Raw genomic sequence first — 21,130 nt, forward strand, 5'->3', positions numbered from 1 at the left:
TCCTCATTGTTGGCTGTGAAGCCACCAGGTCCCCTGGGTGTTCTGGGCCTGTGCACACTCCATTCTCAGCACTCAGAGTTCTTTCCTCAAGATGGCGACGCCTAGTTACACGGCTGGCTCCCGATATCAGGAGGACCAGTCTCGCTCTAACCCCGATGCAGTCTCCACTTCCTGGCCCCCCACAGTCTGTGCCAACCTCAGGGGTACCTGGTGCGCTTTCTCTATTTATGGAACTTCCCAGCCTCACTTCCGGAAGTCGATGTTCCTCTGGTCCAGGGGAATGGCGTCCGTGCCCCCTGCCTGCATAGTCTGCTGAGCCTAGCCAGCAAGGAAATGACCCAAGATCCTAATTAGGGTGAATGACCCCCCGGAGAAATGCCGATCCTTTACAGTAGTCAGTGTCCTTCCCAGCAGCCCTAGCGCTTGTCAGATGTTTATACAGTCTTCATTAAAGAGAGCTGCCTTAGATAAGGGGTCCCAGCGTGGCATCCACACCCAGATAAGAAGAGTGGGGGCCTGTCAGATTGCTGGGGAGAACCGGAGCCCGCCGCACTCCCTGCAGAATAGTCAGGGGGACGATGTGGGCCTGCTCCTCCTGGGCTCCTCGCTGCACCTAGTGGCACACCACCACAGCCCCACAGCCCCCCTTCAGGGCCCAAGATGTCCCCTGGGGCCTTCCGGGTGGCCCTGCTCACGCTGTTCCTGCTGGTCTGTCTCGCACACCCGAAGCCGCTGCAGAGCTGGGGCCAGGCATCCCCCGGGGGAAAGGACCGCAGCTCGCTGGGATTGCCCGGAGGTGGCGAGCAGGGCGTTTTTGACCTGAAGATGTTCCTAGAGAACATGAAGGTGGATTTCCTGCGAAGCCTTAACCTCAGCGGCATTCCCTCCCAGGACAGAACCAGGGCGGAGCCGCCCCAGTACATGATCGACCTGTACAACAGATACACTGCAGACAAGTCAGCCACGCCTGCCTCCAACATCGTGCGGAGCTTCAGCGTGGAAGGTACCGTGCCTCCCCCAGGGTGCCACGGGGGGGGGGGGGCGTCCGGGGACGCTGTCCCCACAGTGAACTGGCTCTTCTAGGTGGGGCGCCACTGACCACAAGCAGAGCTTCAAGTTTCCACCGAAGTGAAGGAATAAAACAGGGTGAAAACACAAATTTCCAGCTCAGCATCTGGGTGTGCCTCACGGGCTTCCCGACAGGGTAATGCAAAGTCTTGGGGCCTGTGCATCTACAGGAAGCGACCTGATGCGCAGCCCCGGCTCCTGCCGCTGGGGCACAACGCCACTTACCAAGGTAGTGACCAAGGACGCCAGGCTTCTGCTTGCCTCTGCCCCCCCCCCACTTCCCTTTCTTCTCTTCCTCCCCCCTCAATTCCCCACCTTTTGCCTTCAGTCTTCCTTGCTTTCCTTCCCACCTCCCTGCTTCCCCCTCCCTTTTTCTTCCCTTCTCAAGTCTTCCTCTTCCCTCTCCTCCCTTTCCTTTCCTCTTGACTTCCCTTCCTCTTTCCTTCCTACCTTCTTCTCTCCCTTCCTGTCTTAGAAATAGATCACTCATTTAACCTGCAATAAACATATATTTTTCAGCCCTGAGGGAAAGCCATTTTCTCTCTTGTAGAGCACTTCTTAAACCCAGATTTTACAATGTTAATAGATTCGTGCTGGAAGAGGTCCTCATTGTTTTTTAGACATAATCTTCATCAGCAGAGCAGGCAGTGTGTCTGTCCAATAAGTTTTCAGTGTAAGGGTCCTTGGTGTAAGAAGACCAGAAGACAAACAGGGAGCTGAGGGCTGTAACTGATAACTCAGAGAACACCAGAATCTGGGTAGTATGAATTACTGGGGTTGCCAGGGCTGAGGAACCCAGGCCAGGCACCCTTGCAAGGTCATGTCACTGACCCTCCATCCTACACAGAAGCAGCTCCCTTCTCCTGCTTTGTCATCTCCCTCTGAAGGACCAGGTTCTCTCCCGTTCTGGTCCAGAGATCTGCAAATGGCTAGGAGGCCCAGTGCAGGGCCACAGCCAGCCCTGGCCATGTCTGTCCAACCTGCAGAGCATGCACATGTCTAATGAGTTTTCTCTGACTGCCCAGCAGAAGTTTCATGGGAATTTGCTTTATTTTCTTTTAAATATAGGTTCATTTTTGTTTGTTTGTTTTCAAGATAAGGTTTCTCTGTGTAGCCCTGGCTGTCCTGGACTCACTTTATCAACCAGACTGGTCTTGAACTCACAGAGATCTGGCTGCCTCTGCCTCCCCAAGTGCTGGAATTACAGGCTTGCGTCACTGTGCCTGGCTGGCTTCATTTTTTAAAGACATATAGTTTGCAAGTCACGAGGCCCCTAGGATTGACTGTCTATGATCTCTGCCTAGGCGAAAGGCTGCTGGCTTTTGTTGCTGTGGTTTCCTTTAAATTGCAGCCTAAATCATCATATTCATGGGCTGATATATGAAGCCCAGCCAGAGACACCAATCCACCTACATATATGTCACTGACACATTCGCTACACAAATTCAGCAGCAGCAGCAACATACATGTGTCCCAGGAAACGTCTATCTAATCCCAGTGGGCATGTGATTTCTTGTGTCTGCTGCAGTAAGAGCACCTTAGGCCATAAACGCAATGGACAGTTCGCACTGCCTGATCCGCCAGAGTGTTCACCGGATTACTAGGGAGCTGGAACCATGTGTCTATGAGGAGTGAGGAGACTGCGGAAAGCCTGATTAAGGGCCACCTGCTTTGTCACAGGCGCTGGGCTTGCATGGGAGGGGCACAGAAGTAGCAACTGCGCAACAGCTTTTGGCTCCTGACTGGCCTGTAAGTTCCATGTGACACTTTGATAAAAGCAAATTAAGATGGGCCCCGTTATACAAGAGAGCAAGCTGAGGCACCAAGAAGCTCAAAACTATCCAAGGATAAAAGCCCAGTGAGGGACAGGGTCAGGACTGACACCTCCATTCCTCATTCATGTTTCTAAATTTCCCAACTTCCTTGCTCACGGTCAAGCTCTTGCTGTGCCTGCGTCACGCACTGCACTTTAGCACAGGCATGCATGAATACAGAAGGAGCACTGTGTGCAGAACTATCTGTACTTCCAAGGATCCACTGGCTGTACCAGAACATGGCTCCCAAGAACAGGCAGTGATGGAGCGTGGGCAGGGACTCACAAATGGCAGTGTCTGTGGTCAAGCCGTGGCCCAGGAGACATGGGAAACAGACAATTATGAGGCCCCATTGTTGCCTAACACAACGAATCTCTTAATATGAAGATACTTTTTACAAAATAAATAAATAAATAAATAAAATCCACATCCACTTTCACTTTTGATGAAAGTTATTAACAGCATTCCAGATTATTTAAACATTCCAATGCTGCAATGTTCTGCTTTATCTAAATATGGACTTGGATTGCCCCTAGCCAGAACTGCAACATCTTCACTCTAAAGCTGAGAGTGTTTCTTCTGTCCTGCCTTAGGTGAGGATGCCGATTCCCTGTGTGCACTCTGACAGTTAAACGCTGTGGATAGGGATCCCCACATGTGTAAAGTTGAGATAATAACTGTATTCTCCCAAACTCATAGTAGAATGCCAGGCACACAGTAGATGCTCAATAAATTGTAGATACTGTTAACCGTATCTGGAAGTACCTCCTTCTGCTCTCCCTGGAACAACCCCAAGAGAACCTTCCCAAATGCTCTTCTACTAAGGTTCGAAGTGACCCAGAGTGAAACTAAAAATCACAAAATCTATCATCCTAGACATCCCTCAAAGCAAACCATGAAGTTTAGTTTAACTTTGGTATCATGAAAATGGACACTGGGTATCATAAAAACGAAATGTGTTTGCATTTCAGATGCTATATCGACGGCTGCCACAGAGGACTCCCCCTTCCAGAAACACATCCTGATCTTCAACATCTCCATCCCTAGGCATGAGCAGATCACTAGGGCTGAGCTCCGTCTCTATGTCTCCTGTCAAAATCATGTGGACTCCACCCATGGGCTGGAAGGGAGCATCGTCATTTACGATGTTCTGGATGTAGATGAGGCTTGGGATGGCGCCTCGGGGACCAAGACCTTCTTGATATCTCAGAACATTCAGGATGAGGGCTGGGAGACCTTGGAAGTGTCGAGTGCCGTGAAGCGGTGGGTCAGGGCAGACTCCACGACCAACAAAAACAAGCTGGAGGTGATGGTGACGAACCATCGGAAAGGCTGCGACACACTGGATATCAGTGTCCCTCCAGGCTCCAAAAACCTGCCCTTCTTTGTCGTCTTCTCCAATGACCGCAGCAACGGGACCAAGGAGACCAGACTGGAGCTGAAGGAGATGATTGGCCATGAGCAGGAGACGGTGTTTGTAAGGACATCCAAGAGTGGTTACCAGGAGGCAGGTGGGACCCACGAAGAGGAGGAGGGAGCAGATGGCCGCACAGCTGTAGGACCGTTTTTAGCTAGAAGGAAGAGGAGCACTGGGGCCAGCAGCCACTGCCAGAAGACCTCTCTCAGGGTGAACTTCGAGGACATCGGCTGGGACAGCTGGATCATCGCGCCCAAGGAGTATGACGCCTACGAGTGTAAAGGAGGTTGCTTTTTCCCGCTGGCTGATGACGTGACGCCCACAAAACACGCCATCGTGCAGACCCTGGTGCATCTCAAGTTCCCCACGAAGGTGGGCAAAGCCTGCTGCGTCCCGACCAAACTGAGCCCCATCTCCATCCTGTACAAGGATGACATGGGGGTCCCGACCCTCAAGTACCACTATGAAGGAATGAGTGTGGCGGAATGTGGGTGCAGGTAGTCCTGGCGCGCCCAGCTTGGGGGTGCAGGAGAAGGAAGAGGTCCTGACAGGCCCTGCATCCCCCTGGCCACGACAGGGGCTAAGCTGACATGAACCCATCCTGGAGAAGGAAAGAAGCCACTTGCCCCTCCTGTGTCCAGTGGGTTCCTCTGCTGAATTGACAATGACTGGGGTGTGACAGTCTGTGGGCAGAGGCCCTGGAAAGGTTGATGGGTAGGGAGGAGGTGATGGAAAGGAAATTGGAGAAGAGATGATTTAGGGACAGCAGAAATTCAAGGAGAAACCAGCCAAAGATACAGGTGATGGGCAGAGTCAGGGAAGTTACAGGGTCCAGGAATGGGTCCAGGCTACCCATTCCAGTACCGTCAGGAGTGAAGGAGGAAATGGACTTGAACTGTCATTTCATGTTATTTCCCACACCCCACCCGAGATGTACACTGTGACCTCTGATTTTCAGTTGTAGAAACCAAAACTCTGCCAGGCAATTACTATGACTCAGTGTTGGGATTCTACCCTGAGTCTGTGGGGCTCTGAAGGCTGAGACCTTCCCAAGTGTCCCAGGCAGTTTATCAGGTTAGAGTATCCTGAGGGAGTCAATAGATGTGGAAAGCCTAGCATGAGGCTAGGCAGGACTGGCCCAGGTTCATTTCCACCAATACAAATAGGCTGCTTGCTGTGCTCCGGCACAGTCTGCTTGCTCCATGCCCACTCTGTGGCCATGTGATTTCTAATTGAAACACGCCTCCCCCCCAGTAAATATCTCCAAGCAAATACAGAATGGAGAGAAGCAGTTCGAGACCTCAGCCCTCGGGCACTCGCTGTGATCTGAGCCACCTTGACCACTGGTGCAGTCCTCATATGTTTCAGGAGTCAGACAAGGCCCCTTGCAATCCTTCGTTCCAATCCCGTGTCCAGAAGGGCTGCCTACTGCGTGGGCCTCTGAAATGATCTACTCTGTCTGGCCAGCACCCCAGGCAGGTGCATTCCTTGCCTAAGGACTCCACAGAGGACAGGCTGGGGTTCAACTTTGTTGGGATTGAATGTGCTCTTGGCCAACTATGAAATGTGTCTATTTGCCTTCCTTAGTGACTAGGAGTCCAGCCTTCCTGGGTGAGCCTCCTGGCATCTGAGGAGAGCTCTGTTCCTCACTTGCTGCCACTGACTCTGCCTACAGGTATCAGCTCCCTTGAGTACTGTGTCCCCCAGGGAGGACAGCATTTCCATTCCTGTGCTTCAACTTCTCATATGACTCTCCCAGTGGCTCACAGGACTGCATGGGGTGAGAGAGACAGCCCGATGCCCTTAGGGCCCAGAAGGTCTTGGAGAGATCTGGACAACTCTTATTGATTGACGCATCCATATAACTTTTAAAAATGGTCTGCTTTAAATGTTTACAGGGAATCAATGAACAACTCTTAACACTAAACACAATGGAGTGTTGTTTAATTGGTTGAGCTGGAGAAAAGGTAAGTTTCTAACACATGCCAGGCAGCATGGCATGGTAGCACCATTCACAGATGGGGGTGGGGGGTGACATCTTCTCTGGGTCCTGGTGATGTTTCTGTGTGTGAGAGAGAGTTTTACATAGAAATAAAGCCTAACACCTGGTGTGTGCCTTTCCTGAATGGAAGGTTAGAGCTGCAGGCTCTCCAGTTCCCCAGCCCCGCTCACCTGCTGGTTAGCACCTAGGAAATGTGTCATTACTTCCCCTGGGGTTGGGAAGTCAGAGGGGAAGGACATGAAGCTTCCACAGGATGAAGGTGTGTGACATCTGCACATCAGAGTCAGTGGGTGTATTTGTGTGCATGTGTGCTCTTGTGTGTGTGTGTGTGTCTGTGTATGTGTATGTGTGTGTGTGTCTGTGTGCGTGCATGCGTGTGCTGCCCTGAGTGACTATATAGAAGAATTTTGCTGGAAGTTGGAGTTAGCTGCCCCATTTTAGTGCCCCCTCTCTCCCACATTAGACCAGAATGTCTCTCTCCAGGAGACAGATAACCTCAGGTTATCTCCCCCAGTGTTGAAGGGTGAGGGAAGGGTGTCTCTGCCAGTGTCTGTCCAGCCCTGTCATGCTCAGAAGCCCCTGTCTCCAGCCAAACCCTACCCACAAGCTCACTCCTGTTCTCCTTCCCCAGCCCAGTGTTCTGCCCACTCCCACCCCCAATTTATAGCTGCACAGGCCAAGCACCATCGCCTGTGAGGGAGGCCCCAAAGTCTCATACCACCCTCTCGGGCCTACTGGATGTTCCAGCTCTGGAGAGCACCAGTCCCTGCTCAGGGAAGCATCTCCCACCCAAGGGCTCTGCAGAGGACAAGGTTGGGGGTAGTGTCCCTTACAGAACACCATGAAGTTTCACTTAGGTGTCATAAAAAAAGTGGACAGCAGGCGATGCCCCTCTGCATGCACCTGTATTTTAGGTCCTGTCTCGGCAGCTGCGACAGAGGACTTCCCCTTCCAGAAGCACATCCTAATCTTCAACATCTCCATCCCTAGGCACATGACACCCTGTTACACAGTTGCCAGGGCCCACCATGGAAAGCTGACATCCTCCTGGCTTGTGCTGCTCATGGTCTTGAGTTTTCTGGAGATAAGACCATTAACCACTTGGTTTCACCATGTCTTGGGGGATGAGGGGGAGACAACATGCTCTGTGACTCAGAACAAACTGACATGTAGCAGGACACAGGACAAAACACAGAAGGAGAGACTCAAAGTGGGTCTCTGGCTTTCGTGCTCCTGGATTATTTTCGCACAGCATCTGTCAAACTTGCTCACCCATATCCATGGACTGAAATGTGATCTGGCCAACCTGGGGCCGCTCACGTGGCTGATGCACCCATCTGCAATGCCACATTGCACACAGCTGCTAGAGCACCTTCTGTGTATGGTAAAGCGGTCACTGCAATGTGCATGAAGACGCTGAAGCCCAGGAAGCAGGGCCCTGTCCCTATGCTGCCCACTGACAGGCTGTCCTCTGCCTTTTATGACCTATTCTCTGTGCTGGGGACAAGGGGAGAGAGCTGAGTAATGCCGAGAAAAATGTGTCAGACCCATCGACAGGAGGATGTGTGTCTGGGAGCGGTTTCAGGCCTCATGAATCTAGGGAGACGGAATCATGTTTGGATGTGAAATGCCTGTCCTAGAGTCTGATGACCCTGTTATTTCTGCCCTGGTATGTGCCAGAGAAGCCCCCAGTTAGGGTGCATGCCTTGCGTTGTCCCAGATTCATCTTCAACAAGGATAACAAGGAAACTGTGCCCATACCTGAGCACAGACTCCCCACATGGTTTGTGCTGAGTCAGAGGTACCCAGCTTAGATCCCCTTTCTCTCTTCATAGCAGTCCATGCTTTGTAGATGATCACCACGCAGACCGCCATTGGCTCACCACTGACCTTAGCTTTCCTTGGACACATCCTGCTCAGACAACTTCTGTTTACCAGGGAATGGACTCATTCCACTGTGCACATCCCTACTCACCAGAAAAGATGTCCCTGACCTGGAGCACCCTCAGTGTTCCTGCAACATCCTCTCATAAGCATCAGTTTTGACTTGATGGTTTCTTTAGTGATGATAGTTCCTAACACAGGAATTATCATTGACAGGGAATTGACAGAGGCTGTAGATGGGACTTCTAGCCCTTTGCTATAGCTGATATGTTAAACGGTGTGCAGCTCTGGGGGGTCAGGGACTTTTCTAGTCCGTCACTTTCTGGGTCAAAGTGTCTAGAAAGCAAGGACAATAAACATTGATCATAAAAACCATGTGTGCTTTGGGGCATTCACAAACTTCCCCATTTTTTGTTTATGTGGCACACACGTGTGTATCCATGTTCACATGTGTGTGTATGCCTGTGGGGAGGGATGCTAATGCATGCAGAGGTCAAAGGTTGGCGCCAGGTGTCCATCAGTCTCCATCTTGAAGCAGGGTCTCTCACTTAAATCAAGAGCTCAGGGGTTAGACCAGCTTAGCTGGCCAGCTTGTTCTGGGGACCCTGCTTCTGCCTTCTATGTGCTAGGATTATAAATGAGCCACCATGCTCATCTGATAGTTATGTGGGTGCTGAGGGCCAGAACTCCTGTCCTCATGCTTCTATGGCAAGCATTTTATACACTGAGCCATCTCCCCAACCAAACTTAGCCATTTTTAATGAAATAATTGATATGGTAGATAATTTTTTTTTCATAATGTCAAAATCAGGCCAAACCAAGAAATGGCAGACCCATGTAACTCTGTGAGTAAGCAAGGCCTGAGAACCCCAAAGCATCACCGAAGAAAGTACCTGGGAAGGGGTGCTATTTTGTTTTACTATTGCTTTGACAAAATACTGACCAAAAGCTTCTTGGGAGGAGGTTTCTACTTTTACACTTCTGAGTAACTCTTGACCTTCAAAGGAAGGTATGTTTGTAAAGTGAGATATCTCCCTTCCCTCTTTCCCCTCTCTCCCCCTCTTTTCCCTCTTTCTTTTCTCTCCTTTTTTCTCTCCCCTCCCCCTCTCTTTGTTCTTCCTCCTCTCTCTCCTCCCTGCTATGAGAGAGGGAAGCTCTCTCATCCTGCACCTTCTCCCTCCCTCATACCTTCCCGCTATGAGATGGGCAGAGATTTCTCTGCTTTCTTTGCTCTAGCATATTCTGCCAACAGGCCTAAAAGCAATGGAGCCAGATGAAAGCTCTGAAAACATGAACCAATATAAAACTTCTCTCTTTAAGTTGTTTCTGACAGTAAAGCAAAACTGACAAGAAGGCCACAACATCAGAATATGGACAAAGGGTCAGTACACAGACAGATGTATGAGCAGATAGCTCTCCTACAGATGGACCTCTGTCTATATCCTAATTTCATGTCACCCAATCAAGGATTCAGTTTCCCAAGGCATTGTAAGGGCTGTAGGTAGTTTTTTAGCCCATATTCGGCAACTCTGTGCATTTGTATACCTTTCTGCCTCACATCCTTGGAGAGCATCTTTTGGAAATGTTGCCAAAAACCAACATTATTCTGGATAGTCTTCACTCTCTCCCTGTCCAGAGCTTGGACTGGACTTCAGCAGTACCAGATAGGCCCTCAGAGGAACTCTGACTGCACACTTGGAGTTGAGTCTTCCCAGGTGGAGACTGAAAAAGGCCCAGCCACCCGAGAGAAGCCTGGTGTCTGTGGCTTTCCACCCCAGTCTGATTCTGACAATAAGTCTGCCTCATTTTCATTGGCTGCAAACAGTGGAGTGATGAGACCATATGTCACTTGGGTATTAAACAAATCCTAATGAGCTAAAAGTATGTTTGTTTTAGCTAACTGACCTCTTTGGCCTTCATAAACCACTTGGTAAACATCTTCAGATAATGATTTCCAGAAATTGGCTTGTGGGTTTCCAGCTTAGAGTAAGCTTTCTTGTCCTCACCCCAAAGATCACCTTCTCCGGCGCTCTGCTGCAACACCATGAGACTCTACCTGTTACCCACCAAGCCCAGCCAGTTCTGGGTATAACTCAAGACAGTAGAAGGGGGAAATGAGAAGGGGCCATGCCAACTGCTATTCTCTGTGTATACAACGCTCCCTACAGTCAGACCATAGGATACCTGCTGAATGATGGAAATGTGCCCACCAAGAGGTTGCCTGGGCAAAACAAGAGTTCTAAGTGCTGACTCTCTGGTAAATATTCTTTGATATCCAGAGAAAGTCAGTCACAAGCAAAAATCCATAGCACTTTCATAAGAAAAAAGGCAGAATATAGCAATGTACCTGAGACGGGCTCGCAGGCATGTTCCTGAGGGTATGAGAATGATTTGTGTTCCTCATGTGTCTCAGGACCACAGAGAGCCACTCACTTCTCGCTGAAAGCCCTGGGCTGAGCCTCTGACTAAGAGGGGTCTCCATTGACAGTGAATGACACTCACTAGCTCTCACAGTCAGCCTTATCTGATCTGAAATTATTGATTCCACGTCCATCTAGCTTGTCACACCCTATACGGAAGTCCAAACATTTCATTCACCTTGTTGTGAAGTTGTGAGGAAACCTATATTGTAACTAGGAGCATAAGCAGAGTATAAGAAAAAACTTCAATCCCTGAGGCTGACAATGGCCCCAGACTCAGCCTTCACAGTATCTGAGATGATGGCTGCCTTTCCAGCCTCTTCTCACTATCTGTCACCTGTCCCCAAGTGAAATGGTGGGTTCAATAGCAATAAAATGAAATATATAATGCTTTTTATAAAGTACTCACCAGTACCTTCCAGACACTTCAATGCTTTGTGAAAAATTTTATATTTAATCTACCCAATAACTCACATAGTCTACTGAATAAATAAGATACTTTCCTAAGTCTGTGAATAAACAGGAGCAGAATCAGACCTCCAACTGCAACTGCCTAATTCCAGAACCACGGGTCACCCACAGCACTGAGAAGATGATATTTATTTGTAACTTAATAATTCTCATTTGCAAGTCTTTAATAAAAACTGTAGTTGTGGAAAGCATGTCTCAGGACCCAGTATGTGACAGGAACTCAAGATAAATACAATTATTTGTGTTATTCTATGCAGACATGGCTCAGTAAGAAGAAATGCAATGTTCCTTCCGGGTCAAACCACCCTGGCCTCTTCTTCATAGTGCCCTGACCCATGCGCTTGAATTAGACAGGATTAAAGGCTTACTAGAGCTGGAAGCCTCACCTCTAACTCCCAAGTTGAGCCCCAGACCTTCTGTCTGCCTGCTAAGAAGGACACGGGAGAAAGGCAGCTGCGGGAACAGGACCACAGCCTTGTGCAGCCAAGGGAGCTCTGACCCAGGAGCAAGGGCCCCTGGGATCCCAATAATGAGAGGATGGGTCCTGGTTTTGTCCACACTGCTCTGTGTTCTGGCTGGCCCCATGCACCTCTTCCAGCCAAGCCTGGTGCTGGATATGGCCAAGGTCCTCCTGGATAACTACTGCTTCCCCGAGAACCTCATGGGAATGCAAGCAGCCATTGAGCAAGCCATGAAGAGCCATGAGATTCTGAGCATCTCAGACCCTCAGACGCTGGCCCACGTGCTGACGGCTGGAGTGCAGAGTTCCCTGAACGACCCTCGTCTCCTCATCTCCTATGAGCCCAGTGCACTGGAGGCTCCCCAGCAAGCACCGGCACTCGCCAACCTCAGCCGAGAAGAACTGCTGGCACTGATGCAGAGGAACATCCACCACGAGGTTCTGGAGGGCAACGTGGGTTACCTCCGAGTGGATGATCTCCCAGGCCAAGAGGTGCTGAGTGAGCTGGAGGAGTTCCTGGTGACCCATATATGGAAGCAGCTCATGGCTACCTCTTCTTTGGTGCTAGATCTCAGGTACTGTGCGGGTGGTCATGTCTCCGGGATCCCTTATGTCATCTCCTACTTGAACCCTGGGAACACCGTCATGCACGTGGATACCATCTATGACCGCCCCTCCAACACCACCACTGAGATCTGGACCTTGCCCAAGGTCCTAGGGGAGAGATACAGTGCCGACAAGGACGTGATAGTCCTGACCAGTGGGCGTACTGGGGGAGTGGCTGAGGACATCGCCTACATCCTCAAGCAGATGCGCAGGGCCATCGTGGTCGGTGAGCGGACCGAGGGTGGTGCCCTGGACCTCCAGAAGCTCCGAATCGGCCAGTCTGACTTCTTCCTCACAGTGCCCGTGTCCAGGTCCCTGGGACCCCTGGGTGGAGGTGGCCAGACATGGGAAGGCAGTGGAGTGCTGCCCTGCGTGGGGACACCTGCAGAGCAGGCCCTGGAAAAGGCCCTGGCCATCCTCACCCTGCGTCGCGCCCTGCCAGGGGTTGTCCTCCGACTTCAGGAAGCCCTGCAGGACTACTACACGCTGGTGGACCGAGTGCCGGGCCTGCTACACCACCTCGCTAGCATGGACTACTCAGCCGTGGTCTCTGAAGAGGACCTGGTGACGAAGCTCAATGCTGGCTTGCAGGCTGTGTCCGAGGACCCGAGGCTCCTGGTGAGAGCCACTGGACCCAGAGAAACTTCCTCCAGGCCTGAGGCTGGGCCTAATGATTCTCCAGCAGCCACCCCTGAGATGCCCAAGGAAGAAGAGGCACGGAGGGCCCTGGTGGGCTCTGTGTTTCAGGTATCCGTGTTGCCCGGCAATGTGGGCTACCTGCGCTTTGACAGATTTGCAGACGACTCTGTGCTGAGGACCCTGGGCCCTTACGTGCTGCAGCAGGTGTGGGAACCCCTGAAGAACACAGAGCACCTCATCATGGACCTGCGTCACAATCCCGGGGGTCCGTCCTCTGCTGTGCCTCTGCTGCTGTCCTACTTTCAGGGTCCTGAGGCCGGCCCTGTGCGACTCTTCACCACCTACGACCGCCGCACCAACATCACCCAGGAGCACTTCAGCCACAGGGAGCTGCTAGGCCAGCGGTACGGCAACCAGCGCGGGGTGTACCTGCTCACCAGCCACAGGACTGCCACTGCTGCCGAAGAGTTCGCCTTTCTAATGCAGTCGCTGGGCTGGGCCACGCTGGTAGGTGAAATCACCGCGGGCAGCCTGCTGCACACCTGCACGGTGTCACTGCTGGACTCCCCAGACGGTGGCCTGGTGCTCACCGTACCCGTGCTCACCTTTATCGACAACCACGGTGAGGCCTGGCTGGGGGGCGGTGTGGTGCCCGATGCCATCGTGCTGGCCGAGGAGGCCTTGGAGAGAGCACAGGAGGTGCTAGATTTCCATCGCAGCCTGGGGGCCTTGGTAGAGGGCACTGGCCGACTGCTGGAGGCTCACTACGCCCGGCCGGAGATAGCAGGCCAGGCCAGAGCTCTCCTGCAATCCAAGCTGGCCCAGGGGGCCTACCGCACAGCCGTGGACTTGGAGTCACTGGCCTCACAGCTCACTGCCGACCTGCAGGAGGTGTCTGAGGACCACCGCCTGCTGCTATTCCACAGCCCTGGCGAGCTGGTGGCAGAGGATGTCCCCCTGCCTCCCCCTGCTATCCCCTCCCCAGAGGAACTCTCCTATCTCATCGAGGCCCTGTTCAAGACGGATGTGCTACCGGGCCAGCTGGGATACTTGCGTTTTGATGCCATGGCCGAGCTAGAGACAATAAAGGCCATCGGGCCTCAGCTAGTACAGCTGGTGTGGCAGAGGCTGGTGGACACGGCTGCCCTGGTTGTTGACCTGCGCTACAACCCTGGCAGCTACTCTTCCGCCGTGCCTCTACTCTGCTCCTATTTTTTTGAGGCAGAACCCCGACAGCACCTCTACTCTGTTTATGACAGGGCGACATCCAAGATCACAGAGATATGGACCCTGCCACTGGTGGCTGGGCAGCGCTATGGTCCCCAAAAGGACCTCTACATCCTCATGAGCCATACCAGTGGCTCTGCGGCTGAGGCCTTTGCCCACACCATGCAGGACCTACAGCGGGCCACCATCATAGGAGAGCCCACAGCTGGAGGGGCACTCTCCGTGGGCATCTACCAGGTGGGCAACAGCCCTTTATATGCCTCCATGCCTACCCAGATGGCCCTGAGTGCCACCACTGGTGAAGCCTGGGATTTGGCTGGTGTGGAACCTGACATCACTGTGCCCATGAGTGAAGCCCTTTCCACGGCACAGGACATAGTGGCCCTCCGTGCTAAGGTACCCACAGTGCTGCAGACAGCTGGGAAACTGGTGGCTGATAACTACGCATCCCCTGAGTTGGGGGCCAAAATGGCTGCCAAGCTAAGCCGTCTGCAGAGCCGATATGCAAGGGTGACTTCAGAAGGGGCCTTGGCTGAGATGCTGGGGGCAGACCTGCAGATGCTCTCTGGGGACCCACACCTGAAGACAGCACATATCCCAGAGGATGCCAAAGACCGGATCCCTGGAATTGTACCCATGCAGGTAAGACACAAGAGAGATCTAGCCTGGCCCAATCATAGGAGTGAGTTGTCCAGTTGTTGGCATGTGCGTGGTTATGTGCACAATGCAAAGCTTACCTCTGTGTTTATGTTTTTACTAATCATGTGCTTTCTTCCCTGCCACTCTACTGTCTCATCTACTCTCTGGGTCCACGGTCCCTGAACAACTCTATAGAATGCTCAACAAATCTAACATGAAAACTTGCAGTAGAAGGTCTTCCTGGTTCAGCCAGATAGAAGGCAAGATTTCCCAGGAGTTTCATGAGCTCCCACTATCAGTATTAGGGGAGGGGGGCGGGGGTCATCAAGTTATCTGAGGCTCCAACGTGAGATTTTTCCTTTCGCAAAAATATGAAGTTTATGTTACCCTGATCCACTGAGTCCTTAGAAGTGTGGAGACTGGACACAGGTCCCAGAGCAGTTGGATGCTAAGGCAAAGCCCAAAGACCTGTGTTTGGACAGACAACGTACACTAAGCATCCTGACTGAGTTGAGGTGTGTGTGTATAAGTCTGGTCAAAGGGCCCGCTTGACGGGAAATTTGGAGCAAGGTGGCTGAGGTCAGAATATTTGAAAGCCAGCACCAAAGTGCCTGGGGGCATTAGCAGCTGCTATAAGCTGAGTGTGGCTGCTGGGAAGATGTGGAAAGGGAAGCTACCCGACCAAGGCCAAGTGGGTGGGATCGGTGGAGGCCCCAGTCTGCCTGAGCATTCCATCAGAGCGCACTTCACCGCCTCTCTGCCCACTTTCTCGTCAGCCGCTTTGCTGTGCAGTCACAGGCAGTAGGCAAGGCTTTGCCTTGTCTGATGTGAGGACTAGGGTATAGGCAGCTTATCTGAGAGGTAGTCACTGGGCAAGAAGTGGGAAAGTAGAAAGTAAGGGTGTGAGGGATCCCACCGGGACCCTGGCAAGTATGGGGAAAATGTCCTAGAGTTAGGACAACAACCCCTCTCCAGGTGAAAGGGGTCTATGAGCTCTGGTCCTCCAGTGATTGCAGGTCATGCTGGGAGCATGACTAGCATGCCAGGGCTATATAGATTTGTGCCACATGGAGAGGTCTGGAGAAAGATACAAGGTTGAAGTTTCTACAGGGAGCCTGGCCGCAGAGCCACTACCTGCAATCAGACAAGAGCTAAGGGAAAGAGGGCTACAGGCCGCCCAGACCTCTCTGCCCTCTATCTAGCTCATTTCATCCCACCACTTGCAGTACCGTTTGGGAGAGAATGGGTAGAGTCTTACCAGGCAAATCTGTACTGGGTTTTCAGAATCACAATTTCCAAAGCTGTCATGTCTTTATTTTTATTTTTATTTATTTTTCCTGTATAGCCAGGGTCATGAGTAAAAGAGAACGGATTGAGTTTGGAGTGCATTCCTTGTCTGGCTTCACCTGTTCCTGCCTGAGAGGGCCTTGGATGAGTTGCTCACTTTGTCTGTGCTTCCAGATTGTCCCAGAAAGATGAGAATAACAGTGTCTTCCTATTCAGGGTGGCTGTCAATGTGATGCGGCCTGCGAAGTGTTTATCCAAGGGCTGACTCATAACCACACACAGGTCCGATCCCAGGCCCACTGCCCACATGCTACCCTCCCAGACACTGCTGACTCCTTCCATTTCCTTGGTTGCCCATGGTACCCTCCCCCCATCCTGGGCAGTGTCATTTGCTGCTTTCCTGATACTGAGCTGCCCACTCTTGCAGATTCCCTCCCCAGAAGCCTTCGAAGATCTCATCAAGTTTTCCTTCCACACAAATGTACTGGATGACAACATTGGCTACCTGAGGTTCGACATGTTTGGGGACTGTGAGCTGCTTACCCAGGTCTCCGAGCTGCTGGTAGAGCACATCTGGAAAAAGATTGTGCACACAGATGCCCTGATCATCGACATGAGGTCAGTGGGCTGGGCAGCGATGCCAGGTTGAACCATGGCACTGGTTAAGGACAGTCAGAGATACAGACCAAAAAGGAAGAAAGACCCCATGAAACACTCAAAGGACAGAGAGGAACCAGACAACCTACCTGCCAGGGATCTGGCGAGCTAGCCCAAAGGTTCAGATCTGATTGGCTGGTGAGACCTCAACACTGGTAGCCTTTTAAGCTCTCCCAATGATCCAATGTATATTTGAGGTGAAGAATTACCCTACATCTATTGCCCAACAAAACAAAAGAAATCAAACGGGGGATGGGCAGGGATGGGAAAGATTAAAAACTGCTGATCCTTGGCCTCAAGCCAGCCCTATGTCAGTAGCTCCAAGGGAGATTGTATCATCTATAACCCTGGTGCTCAGCCCTCCACTGTGCTTGTACTTCTGCAAATTGACCCCCACCCCCCAAGACAGCCATTCTCATGGGCATCACAGAGCCAGGGACCCAGGGACAATTCCAAAACGAACAGATGCTATTGTAACAAGTTTTACATAACAAAATGGTTGCTGGATATCTTCACTCATTCACCGCCCTCTGCTTCTGAAAGAGAAAAGAAAAAGGAAACACTTTATACATGGTGAGTTTCCGTCATAGACCCCCTTGACCACGCCCACTCCCCCAAGAGTCCTCAGGCAGTGGCCAGACTCAGGGCTCCCTCCAGTCCCAGGTCTATTTTTAGATATATCCCAAGCACCATCCGTGAGTATGAGAACTGTCAGGCTGCTTCTCTCCCGTGAGAACCTTTTCCACTTCTCCGCTGCAAGAGAAAAGCTGGAGAATCATCAGCCCATCTAAGTGCACAGGCCTGCTTACTTGCAGCTTTTGCATGACTCTTAACAGTCACTAGGTGGCGCTGGATCATAGCAAGGCTGACATCCCTCCATGGGAGATTATTTCCCATGGCCAGGTTTTATACATGCCCAGATAGCTGATACCTTTATTCCTTAGATACCTTTAAAAACACCAGGGCAGCCACCAAGCCAAGCATCCTTTTAATTAAATATATCATCCACACTTTTTAAAGGAGGTCCTAGCTACAGCCACATTCGGCTTAGACTCTTCTGTCCCTGGGTCGGGGACCACAGGCTGAGGTCAAGGGCTCTGACAGTTCCTGGCCTTCAGCTGAAAGAATCTCCTGATACTTGTCAGTCCCAGGCAGAGAGGCAAGGGCCTTATAAGGCTGAATGAAGTCTTCCTCCCTCCCAGTGTGTCTCCACAATCTTGAGTTTACTCCCACACCAAGAGCCACTAGTAACTTGTGTTACTATGCTTGGTGGATTCTATGTTTTATTCACAGGCAGTGCGAACACGGAGGAGCCTGATACATGGGAAAACAATGCCAACAAATCCCCAATTACAGGACCTGTCAGAGCCTTCAATACATTAATTTATATGCGCACGACTCAAATCCAGTATTTTATTTTCATTTTTTTCCTTTCTTTAATTTTCCTTTTGTTACTGTTATTTTGAGACAGTCTCACTATATAGTCCCAGGTGACCTGAACCTCACTCTGTAGATCACACTGTCCTTGAACTCACAGCGCTCCATCAGCCTCTTCCTCTCAAGTGCTGGGATTAAAGGTGCGAGCCACCACACCCAGCCAGTATTCTTGGAAGGCATTTGACCACAGACTCTTTAGTCTCAAAAGGCTAGTACTCTGTGACAGCCTCCAGATCATATCACCTCTGGAACTGTGCAGGGGACACAGGGAGGAGGGGTCCTGAACTTAGAACCTTTCCTCACAAGACAAAGATCTAAGCAGCGGGACACTGGGTGCCTCTCTGTGAGCTCAGCTTCTCTTTGGCTCCACTTCCCTCAGGTTCAACATTGGAGGCCCCACCTCCTCCATCTCAGCCCTGTGTTCCTACTTCTTTGATGAGGCGCCCCCTGTTCTGCTGGACAAGATCTACAGCAGACCCAATGACTCTGTCACCGAACTCTGGACCCATACTCAGCTAACAGGTACATGACACCTTCTTTGTGTTCTCATTCCAAAACCTTCTGGAAAAAAAAAAATCAGTGAAAGTCAGCTTGAGAGTGTATCAAAATAACAATAACAGATCATAATGTCCCTGTTCTGGTCCACTGGAAACAGTACTGGTACAACCTTCAATACCTGAAAACATGTGTCTTGAGAAGAAAAGGGGGTGTTAGATGGTTTGAATTTGTTGTTGACAATCACTCAGCTATAAGTAAAAGAGCCAAGATTCAAATGCTGCTTTGCCTGATACCTCCTACCTGCACACTCTCAACTGTATGTAGCAGCCTGTAGAACACATGCAGAACCAGGATGCTCGCCTCTGTTGCTAATCAAGGGTGTTCTTAGAGATCTTCTTGTTTGAACTCTGAGCGGCAGATCATCACAGTTGCCTGAAGCAATGTCAAGATGCAGGCCAAGATGCAGGCCTTTCTTTACTTATATGGGCTTAAGCACATCCAGAGTGGCAGAGGCAACCCTGAGCATCATGGACCCTTGACTTTCCAAATCTTAGTTCTTGGTGAATGGCCCCCCTCCCTCTGCCCAGCATACAGAACAAAGGACCTGTGTTCCCATCCCCAAGAAGCCATTGAAGAGGTCAATAGGCACCTTTGACCAGAGAAGCACTTAAACAGTTTTGTTTTTCACACTCATTACATAAGCATTTTTGCCACCATGGCTTCTAGGATTTATCCAATAACTGTACATTGGAAACTGTAAGGAAAAAAAAAAACATCAGAATTAGGTGACTTTTAAATTTAAACAGATATTCAAAACCAGAAGGTTAAAATATCCTCAGATTTAAAAATTCTAGAATTAGCTGGGAGAATGGATGCGTGCCTTTAATCCTAGCACTCAGGGAGGCAGAGGCAATTAGATCACTATAAGTTCAAGGCCAGCCTGCTCTACAAAGTGAGTCCAGGACAGACAAGACTACACAGAGAAACCCTATCTCAAAACAAACAAACAAACAAACAAACAAACAAAAAGACAAAACAAAATTCTAGGACTTTGGTTGGGGTCCAATATGGTCTCCACCAGCCACTATTGGCCACTAAGACCTTAAATATGAGGGGTTCTTATTGAGATGTGCTACCATGTAAAGGGCACACCAGGATTTAAAAACCTATTGTGGAAATGAAAGAAAGGAAAGGGGAAGCCCTAACAGGAGGGAGAAGCAGGGAGATGGACCTCATTGCTTCAGTGTACTAATTTCACTTTAAATACATGTATTTTTGATATATTGTTTAGTCAAAGCGTGATTAAAGTTAAATTAATTTGCTTTCTTTTATGCTTGTTAATGTAGCTACTAAAAAATTTCCAATGACAACAAAACCATAAAGTAATAAAAGTTGTTCTTCTGGAGGCCCAAAGCAAAAAGACTCTCAGGTCAGAGTTGGGGATAAATTAATCAGGACATAGTTGCATGCCCAGTCTCTAGGAAAAGCCAAGCCTTCCCTTCATTTGTCCACAAACAGCACATGGTCGTGTTTGGACATATGAACGCTATCCCTAAATCACAGAGGCAGACTGAAGCCAAAAAAAATAGCCCATATATTGACAATGAGCAAGACTAAACCTGTGGCGCTCCCCATCCCATCTGGGCAGCGCAGAAAAGCTAGGGTGCCGATTTGATCCTGTGCTGAACAGCCTGTGCTCTCCAGGTGAACGATATGGCTCCAAGAAAAATGTGGCCATCCTGACCAGTGGTGTGACAGCTGGTGCCGCTGAGGAATTCACTTACATCATGAAGAGGCTGGGCCGGGCGCTGGTCATCGGGGAAGTGACAAGCGGAGGCTGCCAGCCACCGCAGACCTACCATGTGGATGACACTCACCTCTATATCACCATCCCCACGGCTCGCTCTGTGGGTGCCACAGACGGCAGCTCCTGGGAAGGGGTGGGGGTGGTACCCAATGTGGTGGTTCCTTCAGAACTGGCCCTTGCCAGAGCTGAGGAGATACTCCAGCGGGCCCTGAGAGGGTAAGGCAGGGCCTGAGGCCTCCGGGAAGGATCTCCATGCCCAGAGCTCCCATGGCAGGCTCTCTAGCCACTACTGGGCTTCCAGCGTAGGATACTAAGACCCCAGACAGCCCAGGGCCTGCCGAGCTGGGGCATCCTCAGCATCTCTCTGTTCCCCACTCCCATACCAGCCTCTCTCTCGTAAACTCCAAAAGTGGGACCTCAGCCATCTCAAATGCATAGAAGTTATTCTGAGAATATTCTGCCCATGCTTCCTAGCTGCCAGTCTCCAGTCCCCACACTGCAACCAAGAGCAGTTGTGTCAGAAGAGTGAAGTGAGTCTAGATGTCAGGCACATATGACAGTAGGCTTTTTCTAGTAGCCATCTTCTCAGGAAGCAAAAGAAAGGAGTGCTTAATGTTTGTGGTACTTTCTCATATTACAGCTACTCTTTAACTCAGGACGGCGCTATCTTCTATAAGTTCATCTTAGTAGATGATGTCACTAAGTCAGCACTCATTTAATACCCTTACAAGCTGAAGGTAGAGTAAAAATATCCTGAATTGAACCACCCTCTGTCAGAGCGCAGCTGTGTAATTTCA

At 50.6% G+C, this 21,130-nt stretch overlaps 2 protein-coding genes across 2 annotated transcripts; both read left to right on the forward strand.

Moving 5' to 3' along the window:
- The first annotated feature begins 543 nt into the window (after positions 1 to 543).
- Gdf2 (growth differentiation factor 2) lies at positions 544 to 6,408 on the forward strand. The gene is made up of 2 exons (XM_055612409.1): positions 544 to 1,003; positions 3,854 to 6,408. The coding sequence occupies exons 1-2, from the start codon at positions 661 to 663 to the stop codon at positions 4,798 to 4,800; spliced, it is 1,290 nt and encodes a 429-aa protein (XP_055468384.1). The 5' UTR covers positions 544 to 660; the 3' UTR covers positions 4,801 to 6,408.
- A 5,197-nt stretch (positions 6,409 to 11,605) lies between these two features.
- Positions 11,606 to 20,553, forward strand: Rbp3 (retinol binding protein 3). Its single transcript, XM_055612209.1, has 4 exons — positions 11,606 to 14,650; positions 16,362 to 16,552; positions 18,408 to 18,550; positions 20,231 to 20,553. The coding sequence occupies exons 1-4, from the start codon at positions 11,606 to 11,608 to the stop codon at positions 20,551 to 20,553; spliced, it is 3,702 nt and encodes a 1,233-aa protein (XP_055468184.1).
- The last annotated feature ends 577 nt before the right edge of the window (positions 20,554 to 21,130 follow it).

The sequence above is a fragment of the Psammomys obesus genome, unplaced genomic scaffold, assembly GCF_907164565.1.
Source record: "Psammomys obesus unplaced genomic scaffold, mPsaObe1.curated_primary_1811, whole genome shotgun sequence".
In the NCBI taxonomy this organism is placed as follows: Eukaryota; Metazoa; Chordata; class Mammalia; order Rodentia; family Muridae; genus Psammomys; species Psammomys obesus.

Bases quoted from the DNA above. Each gene is read 5' to 3' on its own strand.
- Rbp3 (XM_055612209.1), top strand. From the start codon at position 11,606: ATGAGAGGATGGGTCCTGGTTTTGTCCACACTGCTCTGTGTTCTGGCT. The intron at 14,651-16,361 runs GTAAGACACAAG...CCACTCTTGCAG, and splicing joins CTGGAATTGTACCCATGCAG to ATTCCCTCCCCAGAAGCCTT. The intron at 18,551-20,230 runs GTACATGACACC...TGTGCTCTCCAG, and splicing joins GACCCATACTCAGCTAACAG to GTGAACGATATGGCTCCAAG.
- Gdf2 (XM_055612409.1), top strand. From the start codon at position 661: ATGTCCCCTGGGGCCTTCCGGGTGGCCCTGCTCACGCTGTTCCTGCTG. The intron at 1,004-3,853 runs GTACCGTGCCTC...TTTGCATTTCAG, and splicing joins GCGGAGCTTCAGCGTGGAAG to ATGCTATATCGACGGCTGCC.